Source organism: Balaenoptera borealis (genome assembly GCF_965194805.1).
Source record: "Balaenoptera borealis genome assembly, chromosome: 12".
Lineage (NCBI taxonomy): Eukaryota > Metazoa > Chordata > Mammalia > Artiodactyla > Balaenopteridae > Balaenoptera > Balaenoptera borealis.
This window is the reverse complement of record NC_138869.1, coordinates 71,689,912-71,710,987: the sequence shown is the minus strand read 5'-3', so window position 1 is coordinate 71,710,987 and position 21,076 is coordinate 71,689,912. Positions and strand designations below refer to the sequence as shown.

General features: G+C 43.2%; 1 protein-coding gene across 2 annotated transcripts; it reads left to right on the top strand.

Annotated features, from left to right (window-relative positions):
• The first annotated feature begins 1,481 nt into the window (after positions 1–1,481).
• PPIL1 (peptidylprolyl isomerase like 1) lies at positions 1,482–19,675 on the top strand. Of its 2 annotated transcripts, none has more exons than XM_082346802.1 (4): positions 1,482–1,641; positions 4,158–4,312; positions 17,869–17,937; positions 18,479–19,675. In XM_082346802.1, the coding sequence occupies exons 1-4, from the start codon at positions 1,586–1,588 to the stop codon at positions 18,697–18,699; spliced, it is 501 nt and encodes a 166-aa protein (XP_082202928.1). In that variant the 5' UTR covers positions 1,482–1,585; the 3' UTR covers positions 18,700–19,675. The 2 variants fall into 2 exon arrangements, with proteins under 2 accessions (XP_082202928.1, XP_082202929.1); XM_082346803.1 differs by lacking the exon at positions 1,482–1,641 and adding an exon at positions 1,676–1,947.
• Positions 19,676–21,076: the final 1,401 nt, after the last annotated feature.

Sequence of the window (21,076 nt, the reverse complement as noted above, 5' to 3'; positions counted from 1 at the left end):
GTGGCTTCTCTTGTTGCGGAGCATGAGCTCTAGGCGCAGGGGTTTCAGTAGTTGTGACACGTGGGCTTAGTTGCTCTGTGGCATGTGGGATCTTCACAGACAAGGGATCGAACCCGTGTCCCCTGAGTTGGCAGGCAGATTCTTAACCACTGCGTCAGCAGGGAAGTCCCTGTACCTCAGTTTTTTAAAAAGTTCAGAAATAGCAGAAGTAAAACACTGGATCACTGGAATAGTAGTTAGTAAAAGTTTATTGCACACACACACACACAAAACAGTTTGCAAACTGGGGGCACTCAGAACATGGAAAGAGGCTCAAAGGTATATTTTTATAAAGCAGCTTATACAGTGAGAAGGCAGTGGTTGTTTATTCTTCACAGTGGTTGGTTATACTATTAAGAGTTTTCCTAGTGCTAGGGAATGGGTTAAAAGTGGTTACCTCACATTAATTTTGGGGAAGTTTAAGTTTCGTTTATGATTTTCAGAGGCATTAACAAGAAGTGGCCCAAGTTAAGTTTTGCTTGTTTTACAGAATAAGCTAAATTAAGTTTTACTTGTACGACTAAACTGATTTGTCTGCTCAGAGAATTTCCAAGTCTGGGCTCCATTTGTGTTTGATTTTTAACAATGTGAAAGTACACAATAGTCCTTAGCTGGATGCCAGGCACAAAGTAAGCATTCATTTAGCCATCATTATTAAGCGGTGTGCAGAGCATTTACAATATGTTTATTTACCCCATTTCTTTTTTGTCCTCCCTCCAAACCTCATCACATTGCCTCTATTTTGCTTCTCTTTGATCCTGAGCAAACTCTAATAACCCTGGGGCATCATCTATCCCAGCCACAGTCACTCTAAGCCTTGCTCTAGCCCTGATCTATTTGATCTTCATTCTCCTGTCTCTCCCTTTCCTTATCTCTCATTTTCTTCCCTGTCCTTCCCTCTCCCGTCTCTCCAGACTCTGCCTTTGGAGTCTAGAAGCTCTGATTTGCTGTATGGCTACGGACAAATAAGTCATTTAACTGCTGAATCTCAGTTTTCACATCTGAAAAATGGGAATAATAACACCTACTTTATAGGATTGTTTTGCGGAGTAGATTATAATGTTCAAGTGCTCTCTAAATATACAGTGCCTTACAAGCGTTAGTTACTGGCGTCTCTCATCTCTATTCCCTTCCACTCTTCCTCTCCTTAGATTGTGGGACTAGGGAATTCTTCCAAATGAAAGGTTAGGATTTAACGCCAATAGAAGTGCAGATTTGCTGGCTGGTCACGCCTTCCACGCCTAAAAGACAATCAGAGCGTTCGGAGAGTGGCGCGGCATCTCTCCACTTGGAGACCCCCTTTTATAGAGCTTGCACTTTTCTCCGTCCTTGCGGACAGCTTGCTTTCGCCTTGCACCCCAGATTCTCGTCCTTGGAGGTGGGGGTCCTTCCCCTTCCTTGTCTCAAGCCCCCAAATTTTAGCATCGCTAGAGTTGAATGGCGGGAACCGGAAGTGTGTGCAGCGGCGGCGGGTCCCCGGCGAATCGGGTCCCAGGCGAATCGCCGGAAGTAGCAATTGCTACGGGAGGTTTCCGCCAGCTTCGCTATGGCGGCGATCCCTCCAGACTCCTGGCAGCCGCCCAACGTATACTTGGAGACCAGGTGAGGGCCCGGCCTCTGGGGCTGGGCTGGCGGAGGCGACGCGGAGCCCAGGCTTAGCCGCGGGGCTGGGTTCCCGGCGCGCTCCTTCGGGAGGCCGACCTCCTCGTGGAGCCGCGGTCGTGGCGGCAGCCTGAGGGCTGAGTGGGGACCGCCACTGCCGGCGTCCGAGCTCCGCACCGACTCGCGCTGAGACTTTAGCGACAGAGGCCCGATTGCCTTCCTCTCACCCCTCCGTTCGTTCATCCTTTCATTCAACTAACGTGTATTGAATCTACAGGCCGGGGACGTAGGATCTGAGGGTCAGAGGTGGATAAAACACAGCCTTGCCTTTAGAAGCTTACAGTATAGTGAAGGAGACAGATTTGTAAATATTAAGGTTGTAAGTAGCACAGTTGTATAACCAGATTTTTAGGAGAACACAGGAAGAAGCACATTTATTCTCTCCTATCAAAGAGTGGTAATATTGAGCACCAAACAGCTAGTGCCATGCCCCTGATGTGTAGCATCACATTTAGTTTAATCCTCTTAGCAACTCAGATCATGTAGGTACAATTTCAGCTTCTCTCCAGTTTTAGCAGGAGAAATGTCAAATTTTACAGAGTAAATGGCTTGATTAAACCCATGTAGCTAGTAAGTAGGGGAACCTCATTTGGAGCCTGGTCTGTCTGCCTTATGTGCTAGATTCTTTAGCCCCACTCATTCCATTGCTTCCTTGGAAAAAGTTAAAAGTGATCTTTCCAAAGTGGGACAAATAACCTTAAGTAACTTCTTACTACTACAACAGTATAAAATTGAAATTTTGTAGTCTGACCTTCATCCTGGCCTTTGCCTACCTCTCTCCCTACATCTGCTGTTCTCACACCAGCAGCCAAGGTCCAGCCGTCATCTTTCCATCTTTCTATTCTTGCCCGTGCTGCTTTTCCATCAGAGCACAGTTCTCTCAGATGCTGCTCTTGCCCCTTGGCCATTTTCCCCACCTTCTTAATGAGAAAATTCTACTTTTTCTGGCCTCAACTTGAAAGTATGTTATTTCTGAACTCACCTGTTAGTTTTTTTAATTATAGCATAAATCAAAATTTACATCCAAGCAGTTGTAGAAGTGTATAGAATAAGAAGTGAAAGCCACTCCTCTCTGTAAAAACACCATTAATAGTTTGTTGGATGACCATCCAGATCTTTTTCTCTGTACACATAGGCATCTCTTTTATGTTCTATTTTTAAACAATAATAAGATTGTATGACCATATTGTATATATATATATTTTTTTTCTGTAATTTGCTCTTCTTTCGCACACTAGTACACGCAGCCTTCCGTAGTATGGATATTTCATATTTTAGTCATTCCCTCTTTGAAGACTTAAATTGCTTCTCATATTTTTTTTTGTTAGGACAAATACTGGCATAAACATCCTTGCACATATTGTATCCTTAAGCATTTTTGTAAGTTTCTCCATAGACTAGAAACTTAGAAGTTGAAATTGCTGTCAAAAGGTATGCACATTTCAAATTTGTATAGGTATTTTCTGGTTGCCATTCCAAAAAGTTATTCCCTGTATTTTACAAATATCCACCAGAATGTTGCTCCATGAGAGGAAAAGCACTTAGAACTGTATCTTGCACAGAGTAGTTGTTAATCCGTGTTGAATGTTAGGAGTGTGAAGGATGAATTGCCAGTAGAAAGGCTGTTAGAAAACTATGTTCTAGCACATACTACATTTATTAATAGAGTGCTTACACTGTGCTTGGCACTGGGTATTCAGGCTATACAGAGTTGACTCAGTTCACACATTCTTGGAGCTTAAAGTTTAGGTGAGTGATGAAATGGAGGGGAAGGCACCTGTCCTAAGTCTTACTTCTTCCTTTTCCTTAGCACTACTTCAAGGGGAAAAGCACTCATCACACTGGGCAGGTGTAAAGCTTTGAAGTAATCAGATTTTGCCTTTGTTGTACCCTTCCTAAATACACACAAACTGTACCTTTTTTTTTTCCTATTAAATTTTTTAATGAATAGGTAGTAATTTACATAGTTCAAAAATACAAAAGCTTAAAAAAGATATTCACTGAAAACCTTCCTGTCTCCCATTTACCCACTTTCCACCCCCACCCAGAAACTTATGTATGTATAAATAAATTTGAATTCCCAATATTTTAATGTCCAACTTAAAAAAAATTACAAATTAAGTGTAAGATTTTTTTCCCATAATTCAAGGGTTGGTTATATTGGTTATATTGGTATAGTGATTTCTTGTATACAAGGTGTTAGAATTTTTAGTTGTCCATGGTTATTTTGCTTAAAAGAAGTACCAGAAGCCCCTGCATGTTTTACTCAAAGGAGGTATCTGTGTTTATGTTATTTGCATTGTGTTGTTTTCCTTTGCTGAGCATGAAATCTGATATTTATCATAATTTCATGATTTATAAGCTTGGAAAGGAAGAGTCATGGAGCAGTCCCATAATGTTTCTGTCTGCTGTGACCTTGTTCTTGACTGGAGCTCTACTGTCCTCTCCCCCTGCAGCATGGGGATCATCGTGCTGGAGCTGTACTGGAAGCATGCTCCAAAGACTTGTAAGAACTTTGCTGAATTGGCTCGTCGAGGTTACTACAATGGCACCAAATTCCACAGAATCATCAAAGACTTTATGATCCAGGGAGGTGACCCAACAGGGACAGGTACAGTTAAGTCAACGTTAGTTTCTGAAGCCTCATCCTGTTATAACTGGGTAGAAGGTAGTCAGGGCTCTCTTCCATATACCAGGGACTGGGTTAGTTGATTCTGGTGGCTACTCCTGCCCTTGCTAGCACACCCCCTTCCCCAAACACACACAAGTGGAATTGAACAGAAACCAATCTTGACTCCTGGACTTTATAGAGTTTCTCATAACTTCTGTGTATTGCTTTCTAAGAGCAAATAATGTTTGCCTGAATTATAGTACTGCATAGAGTAGTCTGGATAATCAGGAGTAAAGAAGGACATTTGCAGTGTTTTGAGGAAAAGAAAATAGTGAGTTCTTAGATTGATTCATTCATTTAACAAATACTGAGCACCTGCCTTGTGTCATATATTTTTATGAGCTCTGGGATATGGCTGTGCCTAGACAAAAAAAAAGAAAACCCAAACTTCCTGCTCTCAATAAAGCAGGAAAAGGATGTGGGGATGGGACTTTAGTAGAAAGGTCAGGGAAGTCCTGTCTGAAAGATGTGATTGGAACAGAGATCTGAAGGAAGTGAAGGAATGAACCTTGTGACTGAGAGAAGAACATTCCCATGGAGGGAAGAGTAGACCCAGAGGCTGTGAGGCAGGAGCCTACATAGGAGATCATGTAGGACCTTGTAGGGCATAGTAGAGACTTTGGGTTTTATTCTGAATAAGATGGGAGCCATTAGAAGGTTTTGAGCAAAGGAATGACATGATCTGACTTATTCTTTAAAAAGATCACTCTGGGAATTGCCTGGCGGTCCAGTAGTTAAGGGTCTGTGCTTCCACTGCAGGGGGCACGGATTCAATCGCTGGTCGTCAGGGAACTAAGATCCCACATGCTGTGTGGCACAGCCAAAAAAAAAAGATCACTCTGACTGCTGTTTGGAGACTAGATGATGTGGGGCAAGAGTGAGAGCTGGGAACCAGTTAGAAAGCTGCTGTAGTCATCCAGTCTAGATATATGTGGTTGGACTAGCCTGATAGTAGAGAAGGTGGTGAGAAGTGACTGGATTCAGGTTACATTTTGATAGAAATGGAGCCAGTGGGATTTGCTGAGGTTGGAAGCCGGGAAGGACAGGCGTGTGAGAGAAAGAGATTGGAAAGAGAGTGGAAATGTTGATTAATGGGATATGAGTGTGGAGTTCATGGAAAGGTCTGAGATGTAGGTATGAATTTGGGAGTTATCATCGTTTAGTTGGGATTTATTAGTGAAATTGGTAGATGCCAACATTTATAAGTTTCAAGGGCCCTTGCTTCCCAGTCTGCATTTTCTCTCTGCTAATTCCTATTCCTGCTCTTTTGCCTTTAAATAAGCTTGGTTTTCTTGGTGGCAGTTTTTTCTCAGTCTTTTTCTTCCTTGTCATTCTCAGTTGTCCTTTATTTATCCTTTATGACAAAGAGGCATTCTATTTTTTCAATATATATGGACACATTTCAAAATATAGAATATAGAGGAAAGTAGAAAAAAAGAACAAAAAAATCACTCATAAGAGGGAATTTCCTGATGGTCCAGTGGTTAGGACTCCCTGGTTGGGGAGCTAAGATCCCGCAAGCTGTGCGGCGTGGCCAAAGAAGAAAAGAAAAGAAAAAAAAAATCACTCATAAGTTTACCTCCTAAAGATTCCTAACCACCATTAGCTATTCCCCCAATGTCCCACCTCTCAGAAATGATGAACGTTAACTTTTGGTGGCCATTATTCTAGACATCTTTCTTTTCAGATACCTAGTTAAAAGGATGGATAACTAGCTAGATGGAAATAATTTCAAGAGAATAGGCTATGTCATGCATGCTATTGTTTCTAAAACAAAAAGTATTTTATTGAATTTTGTATATACTTAACAGAAAAATTGACTTCCTGCTATGAAAGATGAGGCAATTAGTACTTAAATTTCTACCCATTCTTATTGTTTAGGAAAAACTTAGTTTTACTTGCTTCCTGTGTTGGGAAAAACTCAGTTCTTCCCTCCTGGGTTTTTCCTTTACTTTTATATGCTCGCACAGAACACTTCACTGACACTTCTGGTCACCAAATGTATGGAATTTTTTCCCCACAACAAACAGCTCCCTGTGACACCAGCTGTGTTTGATTAATTTGCTAGAGCAGGTCAGAGAACTCAGGGAAACCTAAGTGCTTACTTACATTTACCAGTTTATTAAAGGATATTGTAAGGGATACAGATGAACAGAGATGCTTCAGGTGAGGTCTGGGAAGGTGCTGAGATGGGAAATTCTATCCCCATGGAGTTGGGGTGCATCACCCTCCCAGGGTGGATATGTTCGTCTGCTTTGAAACTCTATAAACTCTGTGCTATTGGGATTTTATGGAGGCTTCCTCATGTAGGCATGATCAATTATTAGCTCCATTTCTAGCCTTTCTCCCCTCCTTCCCTCTCTGGAGAAGGGGGTGGGGCAGGCACTGAAAATTCCAAGCTTCTAATCATGACTTGGTCTTTCTGGTGACCAGCCCCCATCCAGGATTCCACCCAGAGTCACCTCATTAGAACAAAAGATGGTCCTAGTGCTCTAATCACTTAGGAATTTATAAGGATTTCAGGAGCCCTGTGTCAGGGATAGGGTCAAAGACCAAATATTAGAACAAGAGACGCTCCTAGTGTTCTTACCACTTAGGAATTTACAAGGGTTTTAGAGGCTCTGTGCCAGGAACCAGGGGCATCTATATGTCTCTCTCTCTCTCTCTCTCTCTCTCTCTCTAAATATATGTATATATAGATATATCTTTTTTTCTATTATCTCACACCTGTCCTCCCTCCCTTGCTGCCACTTTTTTGTTGTTAGTTTTATTTTTCCTTATCAGAGTTTACAGTATTTTCCATTCTGCACCCGTGAGTCCCTCAGTTACAGTGTGGATTCTACATTTCAGAGGGTTCAGTGCTCACCACTAGGCTTTTCTATTCACAAGTGGTAGAAGGCAGAATATATTGTTGAGTGGTTTTTATTGCAAGGGCTGGAGGGTGTTATATTTTCAAACTCAATCATGTTTGAGAATTTCTGCCAGTTACGCTTTTAGTTGAAAAAGATCATGACTTATTTACTATTCTTGGGCCAGACTAATTCTCTCAGATCTTTTTAGACAATTCTGCTCCATTGCCTTCTGGTTTTGAACATGGCTTTGGAGAATACTGAGGCCGGATTTACTCCTTCCTTCAGTTCAGGGAAATTTTTTTATTTGTATTTCTGAATATTTTCTCTGTTACACTTACTAGATTTTCTGTTTCAGGAAACTAGTTATTCTTTATTTCATTGCCTTTGCCTTCCATATCTGTCACATTTCTCCTGAGTAAGTGAGGTGATGTTTTTCGATTTTTTCCTGCATCCACTGAAATAATCTCAGACCTTTACTCTGTGCCTTATTCAGTTTTGAGCCCTGTCTATTCTGTTCTTTACTGCTCTAATTTATTTATTAGTGCTGTCTTGGTGTCATTTGGCTCTCAGTCTGTTTCCTCAGCTCTGCAATCTTTTCACCTTATTCTGTTGATTTGTTATCTTGTCTTTGAGCTCTTGTTTTCTTGGATTCTTATTTTTGTTGAAGCATCTGTAGCTGAGACAACCATGGAGAAGCCCCTCTTGGATTATATTTTCTTCCTTCTTTCTCTCCTTCCACTTGTTGTGTATGTTTGCATAGTCTCCATGCCATTTCTTGTTGTCAAATCCACGCTTAACGTCGGAACCTGCATTGACCTTACCTTTTATTTGCTTGGGTACAGTGTAAGTGGATTCTCTTTGCCACTCTCCCTACCTTTGTGGGACTAAGTGGATTCTCTTTGTCACTCTCCCTACCTTTGTGGGACCAGTCATCTTCCCCATCCCAAGTGCTAGGTTGCTTTCTTTCCATTTTATTCTAGCCTGCTGAGGGTGTGGGAGAGAACACCGGCTCAGCTCATGCTGAGTGAGCCCCTGTGGGAGGGCTGACTTCTGTTCTGTCTTCCGAGACTCCATGCTGGTGGTGTCCCTCTACCCCCACCCCAGGCCCTAGGTAGCCCCTGAGTATAGCTGTAGCAGAGGGAAAAGAGCCTCATACCTTTTTTCGTTTTCAGCTGGGTTTCTATAACAGAAGACATATTAGCAAGAGAAAAGCATACAAATTTATTTAATATAAGTTCTGCATGACATTTCCTTTATAGGGAAATGAAGACCTGAAGAAGGGGTTACCTTGAGCGTTTTTAGGCTAGGTTTGATACAGAGTGGAAAGTTGTGGGAAAATGTGAGCGGACAAAAGGGGTATGAGTATAAGCTCAGTGTAGTAAACTAGGGGAGACTTAGCAAGGCTTGTTCGTTCAGATTCCTCTTGGGTGTCCCTCTTTCATGAAAGTAGGGATGTTCCTTTCCTCCAGGTATACGGAGGGGACCTCTCACTTGAGAGTCTTATGACCCACTTCAGGGGAATGTCAGAAAGTCCTTCCTGCACCTGCCGTTTCTCACATTCCTTCAACTTGAAATACTCATTATGCCAGGGTGCCTTATTTTGGAGTAGCATGTCCTGATCCCTGTCATGGCCCTGTGTTCCTCCACCTAACTAAGGTGGTCGTTGCTATTACCCTGACCTGCCACTCCTGAGCGCCTGTGGTGTGTGGGCTTCTGTCTTCAAGGGCTTCTCCTTAACTTCTTCAGGGCTGTTCACCCACTCCCCTTGTTGGCTTCTCAAAATTGGAGGGTATTTGTGAGAATTCTCTGGGTGACACTCCTCCTTTCCTGATTACTACTTTTCAGGAGTACAGGCAGAAGAATCTCTTATTTCTTTCCCTGACTGACTCTTTTCAGAATCTTTGGAATAAGTTTGTCTCCCTTTTCTTATTTGGTTGTTGCTGATGAATTTTTGGCTTTGAAAACAATTGAATTTTTTGTGTTTGCCTCATCAGTTATTGGGGAAGGCTAAGTCTAATTCTGCTTCAGTCCACTTTCTTTATCTGAAAATGTCCTGTCAACACTTTGTTGTACTTCTTTCCTATCTTCTTCCTCTTTCTTGTTGTTATGAGATAAAATTTTAATTCATAACACCAGTGAACTGAGAGTTCTTGATTAGTGTACAAGAATTGGAAGTGACTCAGATGTGAGTGCTCTTGTCAGAGCTTCCCTGTATTTCTGTAATTAGTTCGCAATCCTTCATAATGTCACATTTCCATGATGTAATTTTAATGAAATTGGATCACTCAAAAGATTTCCAAATAATTGCGTCCAGCCTCAAGTATAGTGAGTGGTTGAGTTAAGCCTTTTGGCAGGCTTATGGTGGAAGGCCAACAGGAGTTAGGCCCTCCTGGGTCACTAGTATGGACTGCTGGCTGACTAGGTAGCATAATTTTTGCTGAACATCTCAGATGACCAGCATGTGGCATTCTGGGCTCTTCAGCAGGTCGATGTAGCTTTTCTATCCCCGATGTATCCTTTCTGTCCCTCAGTCCGGCTCCTCTGGAACTATACTTTCCATGGTCTTTCTTTTTTTTTTTAATTAATTAATTAATTTTTGGCTGCATTGGGTCTTCGTTGCTGCATGCAGGCTTTTCTAGTTGCGGCGAGCAGGGGCTACTCTTCATTGTGGTGTGTGGGTTTCTCATTGTGGTGGCTTCTCCTGTTGTGGAGCACAGGCTCTATGCGCAAGGGCTTCAGTAGTTGTGGCACATTGGCTCAGTAGTTGTGGCTCGCGGGCTCTAGAGCACAGGCTCAGTAGTTGTGGCACACGAGCTTAGTTGCTCCGCGGCATGTGGGATCTTCCCAGACAAGGGATCGAACCCGTGTCCCCTGCATTGGCAGGCGGATTCTTAACCACTGTGCCACCAGGGAAGTCCTCCAGGGTCTTTCTGATACACCTTTGCCAGATGTTTTCTCAATTCAGATGTCTTTGACTTTGACCTCTTGCTTCATTTTAAACCATTTTTCTTCTTTTAAATTTCCATTATTGTAATAACTCTGTGCTGGCTCTTCTCTTAGCCCTCTGAATGTCTTTTCTCTGTTTTCTACTAACTTCTTCTCTTTCTCCTCTCCCTGTAAGACATGGCATCCTATCAAGCTCTTCCTTTCACGTTTCCAGCTCTGCATGTAGCCTCACGGTGCTCACCAGCTGCCGTGATTACAGTGATTAATTACGTGCTGATGATGCTGTGTGTCACCCTCACTCTGATTTCGTCTCACCTCCTAGTAGCTCCAGGAACACCTGAAATTTCACGTGTTGAACAGCAAGCTCTTGTTAATTTTATTCATTTGATGAATATTTGCTAAGAGTCTGTGGGGTATCCTGTACTATTCTAAGGCCTGTGAGGAGTATTTAAGCATTAGAAGACAAGGCATTTTTCTCTTCCTTGCAGAGAACCCTGCCCTGCCAAGAAGACAGTGTATTCATTATAAGAAACAACTAGAAAGTAATAATATGATAAATATGCAAATGCATGGTGGTATGCTATGGATTATGTATAGAATATTTGTTGGGATAATTCATAATGAGAGAAAAAGTACAGTGGAATGGGGTTAGAATGGGCTGGAGTAATATTTTGAGGTGGGCCTTGAAGGAAATGCAGGATTTTAACTTTTGAGAGGACAGGGAAGGGCATTTTATTGATAGATTTAGGAAGAAGAGTGAATACAGAATGGAGGCACAAGTGACACACATGTAAGGTGTGAAGGAGAACCCACCACCCCAGGTGTCACGTCTCATGCTGGACTGGCTCTGTGACGTGACCCAGCCACCTCTCCACGCCCAGGACAGATGCATAAAATGTGATTTCTGAGACCCCCAAACTGCATGCTTAGGGGAGAGTAAGGGAGGAGCAGTTTGGGGCAGAGTGCACAGAGTAGTAGGAGACAGCATGGGGGTTAAGATTGGGCCATTTCATGGAGACTCCCACACGGGAGTTCAGATTTGAATTAGCATCATTCAGGGACCATATTGGACTCTTGATAAGAAAAATGTGTGAGGACATTTAATCCAGCCGTGATATACGGCAAGGTAGTGTAGTGTGGGGGTGAACAGAGGGTCGTGGAGCCCGCTGGGCTTGGGGTTGAATCTTGGCTTCACACGAACACTTACTAAGTGTTATGTTAGACAACTTATGTGACCTTGCTGAGCCTTCTTATATATAAATGGGGAGTGTGGTTATATGTACCTCATGAGGGTTGTTGTGAGTAGTAAACGAGCAGATATTTATAAAATGGTTAGCACAGGTTCAACACAAAATAGGAGCTCAGAAAAGTATGGGTGTTTATTGTTTATTTTGGTTGTTAATTCATTTAACAAATGTCTGTTGGACTCCAGGCATTATTGTAAGAGCTGGGGATACAATAATGAATAAGAAAGCCCTCATGGAACGCTCATTCTGGTGGGAGAGACAATGAACAAATAAGTACGTAATACACTGTCAGGTTGTGCGTGACAAATGATTATGGAAAAAATGATGTACAAGGGGATAGAGCAGGGATTCTCAGCCTTGGCAGTACTGGCATTTTAAGCTGGATAATTCTTTGTTGTGGGGGCCGTCCTGTGTATTGTAGAATGTTTAGCTGCATCCCTGACCTCTACTCCCTAGATGCCAGTAGAAGTCCTCAGTGTGACAGCCAAAAATGTCTCCATGCGTTGTTCAGTGTCCCCAGGGGGCAGAGTCACCCCTGGTTGAGAACCACTGGGATAATGAGGGAGGTGCTACTTTGGATAGTGTGATTAGGGAAGACCTCTCTCATAAGAAGGCATTTGAGCAGAGCTCTGGATAAAATAAAGTAATGAACCATGAGAATGTCAGGGACAAGGACAATCCAGAGGGAACGGCAGTCAGAGGTCTTAGAACCAGAGTGTGCTCTGCAAGAAACAGCACAGAGGCCACTGTGGCTGGAGCAGGTGAGTGAGGGGGAGAGTGGCAGGAGGTATCAGAGAACCAGATCATGGAAAGTCTTGTAAGTTGTGATGAAGACTTTGGACTTTGTCTGAAGTGTGATGAAATGTCACTGGAGGATTTTGAGCAGAGGACTGCCATGATGAGACTTGTTTTAAAAGGATCCCCTGACTTGCACATGCAGAATAGACTGGTGTGGAAAGCAGGAGGCAAGGCCAGAAGCAGGGAGATGAAGTAGAAGCTTTCACTGTTGTCAAAGCTAAAGCTTATAGTTTGCACTATGGTGATAGGGATTCTGTTGGTTCTGGTCCTCTGGGAAGCACATGCCAAGACAGAGTGAGAAATTCAAGAGATTTAATGGGGTAACACTTGTGAAAGGTAAAGGGGGGAGGGAGCAAGTGTTGGAAGGAGAAGTCTTCACATATCAGTGCAGGTCTAACATCTGTGAAAGGAGAGAGGGAAGTGGAGAAGGAGCCAGTAGAGGAAAATGAAGAGCTGCCAGGAAGGTGGGATTTCAAGAAAGGTGGCATCAACTGTCCGATGCTGCTGTTGGGTCAGGCAGGGTGAGGCCTGAGGATTGACCAGTGGATTTAATGACAACGTGGTGGTACTGATGACCTTGACAAGAGCAGTTTCAGGGAATGGTGAGGGCAAACATCTGAATGGAGAGCATTCAAGAGGCTGGAGAAGAAGTGGGGTGGGGTTTTTCTGGAAATTGATGCAGAGAAATGGGGAGATACTTGGAAGACAGTGTTGTCGTCGTTTTTCCAAAATGTGAAATAGTAATACCATGTTTTTATGCTGATAGGAATGATCTCTCAGAAAGAAAAACTGATACAGGAGAAGGGAAAATTGTAGCTGCAAAGTTCCTTAAAGGTGAATGGGATTGATTAGTATGTGGTGGTGGGATAGTCATTTGAACAATTTATTTATACAGTGTATTAATAATGGATGAAGCAAGGTAAACGGGTAGAGATATAGGAAGGAAAGTGGATTTGGTGATGAGAACCTGTGAAAGTTCTCTTCCTTTTTCTCAGTGAAATAAGAAACAAAGTTATCCACAAAGAGCAAGGAGCAGAGGGGGAATGGTGGAGGTTTGAAGACAGAGGAACTGGCGTAAACTTGGGCAGACCGCCTCCCAGGGTGGACTGTTGGTCACAACCTACAGTCGTCTCTCGCAGAAAATGCCCAGATTATCTCGGTTAGAGGAGGCTCATCATCACTGATGCTACTGTGTTTGCCTCATGTCATATACTACATGGTTTCCATGCATTGTCTTACTTAATTCTCATAACAGTCCTTTGAGACATAAGTACTACTACTGTTCCTATTTTTTGGACAAGGAAACTGGGGCTTAGAGAGGGTAAGTATATTGCTTAAGGTTACACAGCTAGTAAGTGGTGGAGTGGGAACCGAAATCCAGATCTCTCTGACCCCAAAGGCAAGTGAGGAAGAGAGGACTCTATCTTAAGAGCTAAAGCTTCTTGGAGAACTGTAGTATTGTTTGCTGTGTTAGATCTGGTATCTGGCATTTGCCCTGGTAATCCAATAGTAGCTCCACTAGTCAGTTCCCCCTTCCGACTGTTACTAACAAAGTGATTGTATCAATTTGGGATGCTTCTGGCTGCAAGTAACAGAAAACCACAGAGGCTTAAACAAAGAGAGCTTTTGTTTTTCTCACATAACAAAATGTCTGGAGGTGAGCAGTTGCAGGCATTGGTTCATCTGCCCAGCAGAGTTGTCAGGGACCCAGGCTTGCCGTGTCCTTCCACTCCACCATTCTCAGTGTGTTGGCCTTTGATCTCAAACTTGTCTTATGGTTGCCAGGTGGCTGCTGCTGCTCCTGACATCACCTCTGCTTTCAAAGAAGGAAGATGAGGAAAGAGCTATGGGTGAAAGACAGGAGTGTGTTGTCCTTTTTTAATCAGGAAAGCTATAGCTTTCCTAGAAGCTCTACTCAATGGCTTCTGTTTATGTCAGTAAGTCAGAACTGGGTCATCTGGCTACCCCTAGCTGCAGACGGGACTGGTCAGTACCTGCCTTTTTTGTCTCTGAGGTTGAGGCAGGCCATGGAGAAGGGGTTGGAAATGCTCGGAGGACATCTGCGGTATCTGTTAGAGGCTCTCTTGCTGGAAGAGAGGCTTTGATTGGTTTTGTTAGTTGCCTTCTTGTGTCGAATGCCCCAGGCAGAGCTTTCACGTGGGCCTCCTAATGGCTAACTGGCTGACCTGTGGCTGCTTTAGGGCTGGATATTAATCCGTGATTCCATCAGCTGTGGCATGGGAGTGGTAGGCACAGGTAGCACCAAGTATGGTAATCTTTGTGTAAGAGACCACTCTCCATGTCTTAGATGCCACTCTAGTTCACCTTGAGAGGTTTCTACAGTCAGTGAGCAGGAGAAGGAAGAAGCACATCAGAGCAGTCTTGGGGATAAGACAGGTTTTTTGTTTTTGTGTTTTAAAGAAACAGAAAGCACAGATCATACAGAAAAAGATTAAGGAATTTCAACTGCAAAAAATTCTTTGCATGAGAAGATCCCATTAAAAGAGTGAAAAAAGTAAACTGGAAAAAAGTATTTGCAAAAGCATTAACTGACAAAGGATTAGTATCTAGAATAATCCTACTAATAAAATATATATAAATTTTAAAATGTGAAACCACTCGGTAGAAATGTGACTGTTGACAGAGGAGGGAAGCTAAATAGCCAGTAAACAGGAAATTACGCACAGCTTCAGGGAAACGCAGTTTAAAACACCACAAGAGATCTGACACCTTTCAGACCGACAAACGTTAGAAAAAGCCTGGCAAAAGGACCTCCGAGCAGTAAGGGTGAGAGTGAGAGCACTGGGGGTGGGGCGCACATTGGGGCCACTTCTGGCAAGATAGTTGGGGAAATCTAGTACTGGTGAAATGCTGATACACTGTCAGCCTGCATATCCCCCATGAGGTATAGTCCCTGAGAGCTCCTGCACTTGTGTTTGGGAGACAGTATAGGAATGGTTATTGCAGCATGGTTTATGATAGCAAAAACATTGGAAAGATCCTAACTATCCATCACCATGAGAAAAGATTATGTTGTAATCGTTCAGTGGAACGAATGCTACAGAGAGCTGCATGGAACAAAATGGATGAATATCACTTACAGTGGTGACCCAAAAAAAGCTAACTGCAGAAGAATATGTAGAGTATAATACCATTTATATAAACCTAAAAACATGCAAACAACAGTACATTTGTTTAGGGATGCATACAATGTGTAGTAGAAAAGAAAATGCACAGAAATGACAAACTCCTGGTCAGAAAGAGTAGTGGTGACCTGAGAGGAAAATGAGATCCTTCACAGCAGTTGTTAGCTCTTGGGGGAGTGGTGGAGTTGGGGTAGGGAAACAGGGCGTGTGTGCCTGGGGTCTTCGACTGGATTGGCCACACTTTATTTCTTGAGGGGAGGCTGCACAGTTGTTTGTCATATTATTCTTTGTATCTTTTTCTGTCTGAAATATTAAATACATTGAATAAATGTTTAAAGGAGAGGACAGAAGAGTGGAAGAACTTTGAGGGCACAGAGTTTGGAAAACAGGCCTGTGCCTGTCTCCCTTGTATCTGTACTAGAGGAGGCACACAGCACGTTTTTACCACAGAGCTTCCTAATTTTTGGCTTTGTATGTGATCATTGACATCTGTTGCCTGCTCTGCACCGGAGAACTCTTTAATCACTCCCTGTCCATTTCTCCACTATTCTGCATGCCCAAAGGAATGTTTTGATTGGAATTATTTGTCTTTCTGACAATTTGCTGCAAACCCTACTGAGTTGAATTAGGTTATGAAAAGATAACATATTATGATTAAATGGTGCCTTCGAGGCCCAAACTACTTGCAATTGGTCAAACTATGCCTAGTGAGTGAAGTGGGGCTTCCATGCCCTTTCCTCTCATCGCCTTCTGATTGCTTAAACCCCCAGGCTTTATCTGTGACTCTTGACTGGCCTATCCTGTTTGTGGTGCCATTCATATGTTCGGTTTCAGTTCCTTGAGAGTGGGGCCCTGAGGTTCTGGCAGTCCTTGGCTTGCAGAGATCACACTTCCAAGGCTCAGCCTGCGGACAGACAGTGCACTGCTGAACTTCATCCTCTTCATGCTCATTCAAGCCCTGGAGGTAGGGCTTGACCTTAGTTTGTCCCCATAGCCCTCTTTCTCCTCTCTCATCTTCAGCCCTAGCACTTCTACTAACCAACCCCCACCCCAAGCTCAAGCAGGAACCTTGACTCTGTAGTCAGAGGGAACATACTGGTTATATAATTGCTGTTTGGAGGTATACTGGCATGTTGGAATTTTTGGAATGAATTTTTACATAGTTTGGTAGTTCAGTAATTTTCCAGAAGCATGGGTAGCCTGGGCCAGGTGGGAGGTTTCCCCAACTCTGTTAACATTCACCCCCATTCCTGTTTGCATGAGAACAGCGTTTTCTTCCTGAACCGGGGGCTGTGACAGGCTCCCTGTGGTGGAGCATCCTAAAAGGCACAGCAAAGGATTTTTTACCATGGAAACACCTTAGCAGGGCCCAGGGGCCTCTGGGGGTGGACATGGTGCTTTAACATGCTACTTTCACAGCAGGCTGTAAAAGGAAGTGAGCTCCTTGCCTCTGGCCTGTTTCCTGGCTGCCAGGCAAGCAGAGTAAGCTGATAAATCTGCTGTTCACTTTGTTTCAGGCTGTTTTGTCTTGACTGGTCAACTTGGAGAAACCAAAGTAGTTCAACAAGACATATGGTTGACTAAATAATTGATTAAGAGAGTTATCTCCTATTAGGACATTTTTTCCTATGGAAAAATCTTATTTAACGTATCATTTTTCTCTAACAACAAAACCTGGGTGCCCAGAACAGCAAGGGTATGGACTCTTGTGGATATATGAATAACCTGTGATGTTGCTAGCAAATCATTCCCAGTGCCATGTTTCTTCATATTCTCCTTACAGCACACTGCTTCTCCTCCCAATGAATTCTCCCTACTGTAATGTTATTCTTTTCTGCCACATTGCCACTCAGCACTGTCCTTGTTTCTCCTTAAGCTAGTTATCTTTGACTTAAATGAATTTTATTTTCCTTCATCTAGGTTAAGGATGACAAATAGGTTTCAATTCTTATGCCATCTCTGATCCATTAAAGATGGCTGCCTGGATTTCTGGGTTGGTAAGGATTCAGAGGCCAGTCTAAGCTCAGCAGGGAAGAATGCTGATTGATTAGCAATGTCTGTGATGGGCATAGGGTTAGGGCTTGGAGCACTCCTGTCTAAAGTACCCATAAAAATGTAAAAATTTAGGAAACCTCTTAACACATCAAACCGTGAATGGTGGTTATTTGTAGATGGTTAGATTACAGGGGGCTTTAATGTTCCTTTGATAATGATCTATGTTTTCTACATTTTGACAGTGAAAATGTATTACTTTCATAAGCAGGAAAAAAGCACTCAGTGTTATTTTGAAAAGAAACGTCTTACCTAAATGAAACCAGTGATTGGAATATGCTGCGCCAGTGCTTGATTCTGCTGCGGGGCTGCGTAGTTGCAGTGTACTTAGCACGGCGCTAGGCATGCTCACTGACTTTCCTCTCCTGTACTCCGAAAGTCATCTGACCCTGGACTGTAGTTCTTGGTGTGAGGCAGAATGTGGGCTGATTGGTTTCCTGTCTTCTAACTGGCAGGTCGAGGTGGTGCATCTATCTATGGCAAGCAGTTTGAAGATGAACTTCATCCAGACTTGAAATTCACAGGTAGGTATATGACCTGGCTGGACTGGGTACGAAGAGGGTGTGGATTTTAAAAGCTCACTCTTTTGGCTGTGATTCAAGGTGAATGCCTGACACCGTGGCCTGGTGCCATGTAGCTGCCCAGCTGCAGAGCCACAAAGAGCTCTGGCAGATTAGAGAAAGCGGCCTCAAGAGTCCTGAGCGATTCAGAGTGCCGAACTGAGTGATCTTGATTCTAACTACTTGTTGAATGTTGCTGTTATAAGCTTCCTCAAAGAAGCAGAAGACCTTCCTGAATTTTTGAGGGGAATTGAGAACATGGTCCAGAGCTTAGCAGGGATCATCATGGATAGAGGCTAGGGAGTAGGTGAAGACAAGGGAGATGAGGCCATCGGGTAGTGCAGATGTCAGCCCTTGTGCGAGGGCAGAGAGCCTGCCCTGAGGGGAAGGTTGTCTGGTCGGGTGGTTGGTCTGGCTTCTTTTTATCCCTAGGCCGGTGTTGCAGATCCAGGCTGGAGCTATGGGGGTTATTCATACTCTTTCCTCTCTTCCTTTTTCCCGCCAGGGGCTGGAATTCTCGCAATGGCCAATGCCGGGCCAGACACCAACGGCAGCCAGTTCTTTGTGACCCTGGCTCCCACCCAGTGGCTTGACGGCAAACACACCATTTTTGGCCGTGTGTGCCAGGGTATAGGAATGGTGAATCGAGTAGGAATGGTGGAAACAAATTCCCAGGACCGTCCTGTGGACGATGTGAAGATCATTAAGGCATACCCTTCTGGGTAGACTTGCTGCGCTCTTGGGCACACCCAGGTCTTCTGAGATGGCCCCAGTGAACCAGTTTCCAGGTGACCTAGAATGACACGTAACTCTAAACTGCGTTTTGGTCTTGCAAATCTGAGGCGCTGAGGAGGCCTGGGGTCTTGGGTGAGTTAGAGATGGAAGTGTATTTTAATGGGATGCTTCTTTTCTCTTCCCCAGTGCCTGTGTTGACAGAGCATTTGCAGAAATGCCCATGCGTAATTGTTCACAGGTTACTGCTCACTGCAAATGACCCATACTGCTCCTTCTTGTGTGTATCTGCTCTATACACTTGGAACGAAATGAAGCCAACTCCGTCATTTCACATTGCCTAACGAGCCTCTTCTTGCAGAAATTTATATTCTGGGCTACACTGCAGTCTTTGGTGGCTGACAGCCATAGAATTCAAAACCAAGTAGTGTCTATCAGCCTTCTTAACTGTGTGCGCCCCCTATTTCAGTCTCTTGCTTTTGTTCTTCCAGGGATTGTATGCATCTCTCTATATATTTTCCCTCTCAAAACCAGAACATCAACACTGCTGTTTCCGACACTTAGACATCCCACGCAAAGCCACATTGAATTTTTGCCAAGTGAAAAATGCATCCAACAATCAAGTTTCTAAGAATGTGCCAAGTGGGGAATGATAATGTGTAATAATCGAGAAATGAATTTATTAAAAAGAAGCAGAAGCATTGACCATTTTTTCCCCAGGAAGGAGCAGAAATCTATAGTGAGCATACGGAAAGACTATGGATTCTCCTTAAAAAGCAGTATCCTCATAAAGCAGAAGCACCACTTAAGTTTTTTAACCTAAGACTTTAGAGAAACTAGATAAGAGATTTTATATATATTTTTTTAATCTTTCTGATTTTTTTAGGGAGGGGGCGGTGAGAGAAAGGAAGTTAATACCTATGGAATACATAGAGCTTCCAAAATAAAATGCCACTGATGGTTGAAATCACTGCTGTAGTTTGATTTTAAATATTGTATGAGGTTCTAACATTTGGATCTCTGAACCATTTCAAGTAGTATTTCAGGACTGATATTCAAGTTGTCATATCATTTTAGGATTTTGGATCTCTAGTAGACTTCTCCCATCCAAGAGTAGGTTTGACTTTAAAAAGTCAAACCTACTTCTAAAAAAGCAGTACCAAAGAAAGAAGTAAGTGATGTCGATTAGCATGTCTGAGTGAGGGGGAAGCCCCTGTAGATTAACCAAGTGGATGTGCTGAGAGACCTGAACCATTCCCTGAACTTGGAAGAGATATACCCGCATGTCATCACAGGCCCAGAGGCAAAATGTGTTGTGGTGTTTGTTTTCTTAATTGGGTAGTTTCTTGATTGAAAAGGGGATTATAGCTTAGCTGTTCATCCTTATCACTCTACATATTTTGGAAATGGTGATGGAATGGCCAAACAAGGTTCTGTTCCCCAGGCCTTCCCCATGTTCAGCCTCTTTCTCCATCTTTCTGTCTCTTTTCTCTCAAAAACAAAAAAGCAAAACCCATCAACAAACTACGTAAATGACTTTGTAACCTCCCAGAGATGGTTTTGGGGTATAGAGTACTATTCTGGGAAAATAGAAATACATTTCTTTCAGCCTGGACTGGCTGGACATAATTGGACCCACCTCTAGGAGCAAAGAATAAGACACTCAACCACTGACCTTCCAGAATTAGAATCCTGAAAATCCCTGCTTCCACCCAGGTCATGAGAGTGGTGGAAACGTATTATCGCTACTTTGAGAAGTAAAGAAGGTTGTGATTACACTTGGGAAGAGAGCTACACAGGCACAGTTCCTTGTTTCTGGATAAGTATATCAAATGTATGCCGAGGTGATCACACATGCAACATATGCCAGTTTTCATAAAGGATGTGACCTCAAAGAGTAAAACTTGAACTGTTTCAGTTTCCAGTGATTCTGCCAGTTAGCCAGAGATGTAGAAATTCCTGATTCTGTGTAAAGGGAGCTTGTGTAAAAGGAATCCTGGTTGATCCCTTTGTCATACGAGTGTCCACACCCTCTCTGGAAAAGTACAGTTAGGACAAGTCTTGTGGAAGTGGGGTGTGCTAGGGCACAGATAGCTCATTTCAGTCACAGCTCAAATAGATCAAGGTGAAGGTAGGTTATGCAGAGAACGCAGGATGAGTTTGTAACTTAGATGGAGATTAATGAAGATAGGTTGTGGGACTGTGAGAGCTAATCAAGGGACAGGAGATATATAGCTTTGGTGGGAAGGATAGGAGATTCCAGACTTCTTAGAGAAGGCTTGACGTTGGGAGTAGATAAGCCAACGAAGGAAGCCTTCCAACAAGTGCCCATGGGATGGGTTAGAAGTTTGGTACCCAGATTGGAAAGTGT

Bases quoted from the DNA above. Each gene is read 5' to 3' on its own strand.
- PPIL1 (XM_082346802.1), top strand. From the start codon at position 1,586: ATGGCGGCGATCCCTCCAGACTCCTGGCAGCCGCCCAACGTATACTTG. The intron at 1,642-4,157 runs GTGAGGGCCCGG...CTCCCCCTGCAG, and splicing joins AACGTATACTTGGAGACCAG to CATGGGGATCATCGTGCTGG. The intron at 4,313-17,868 runs GTACAGTTAAGT...TCTAACTGGCAG, and splicing joins AGGTGACCCAACAGGGACAG to GTCGAGGTGGTGCATCTATC.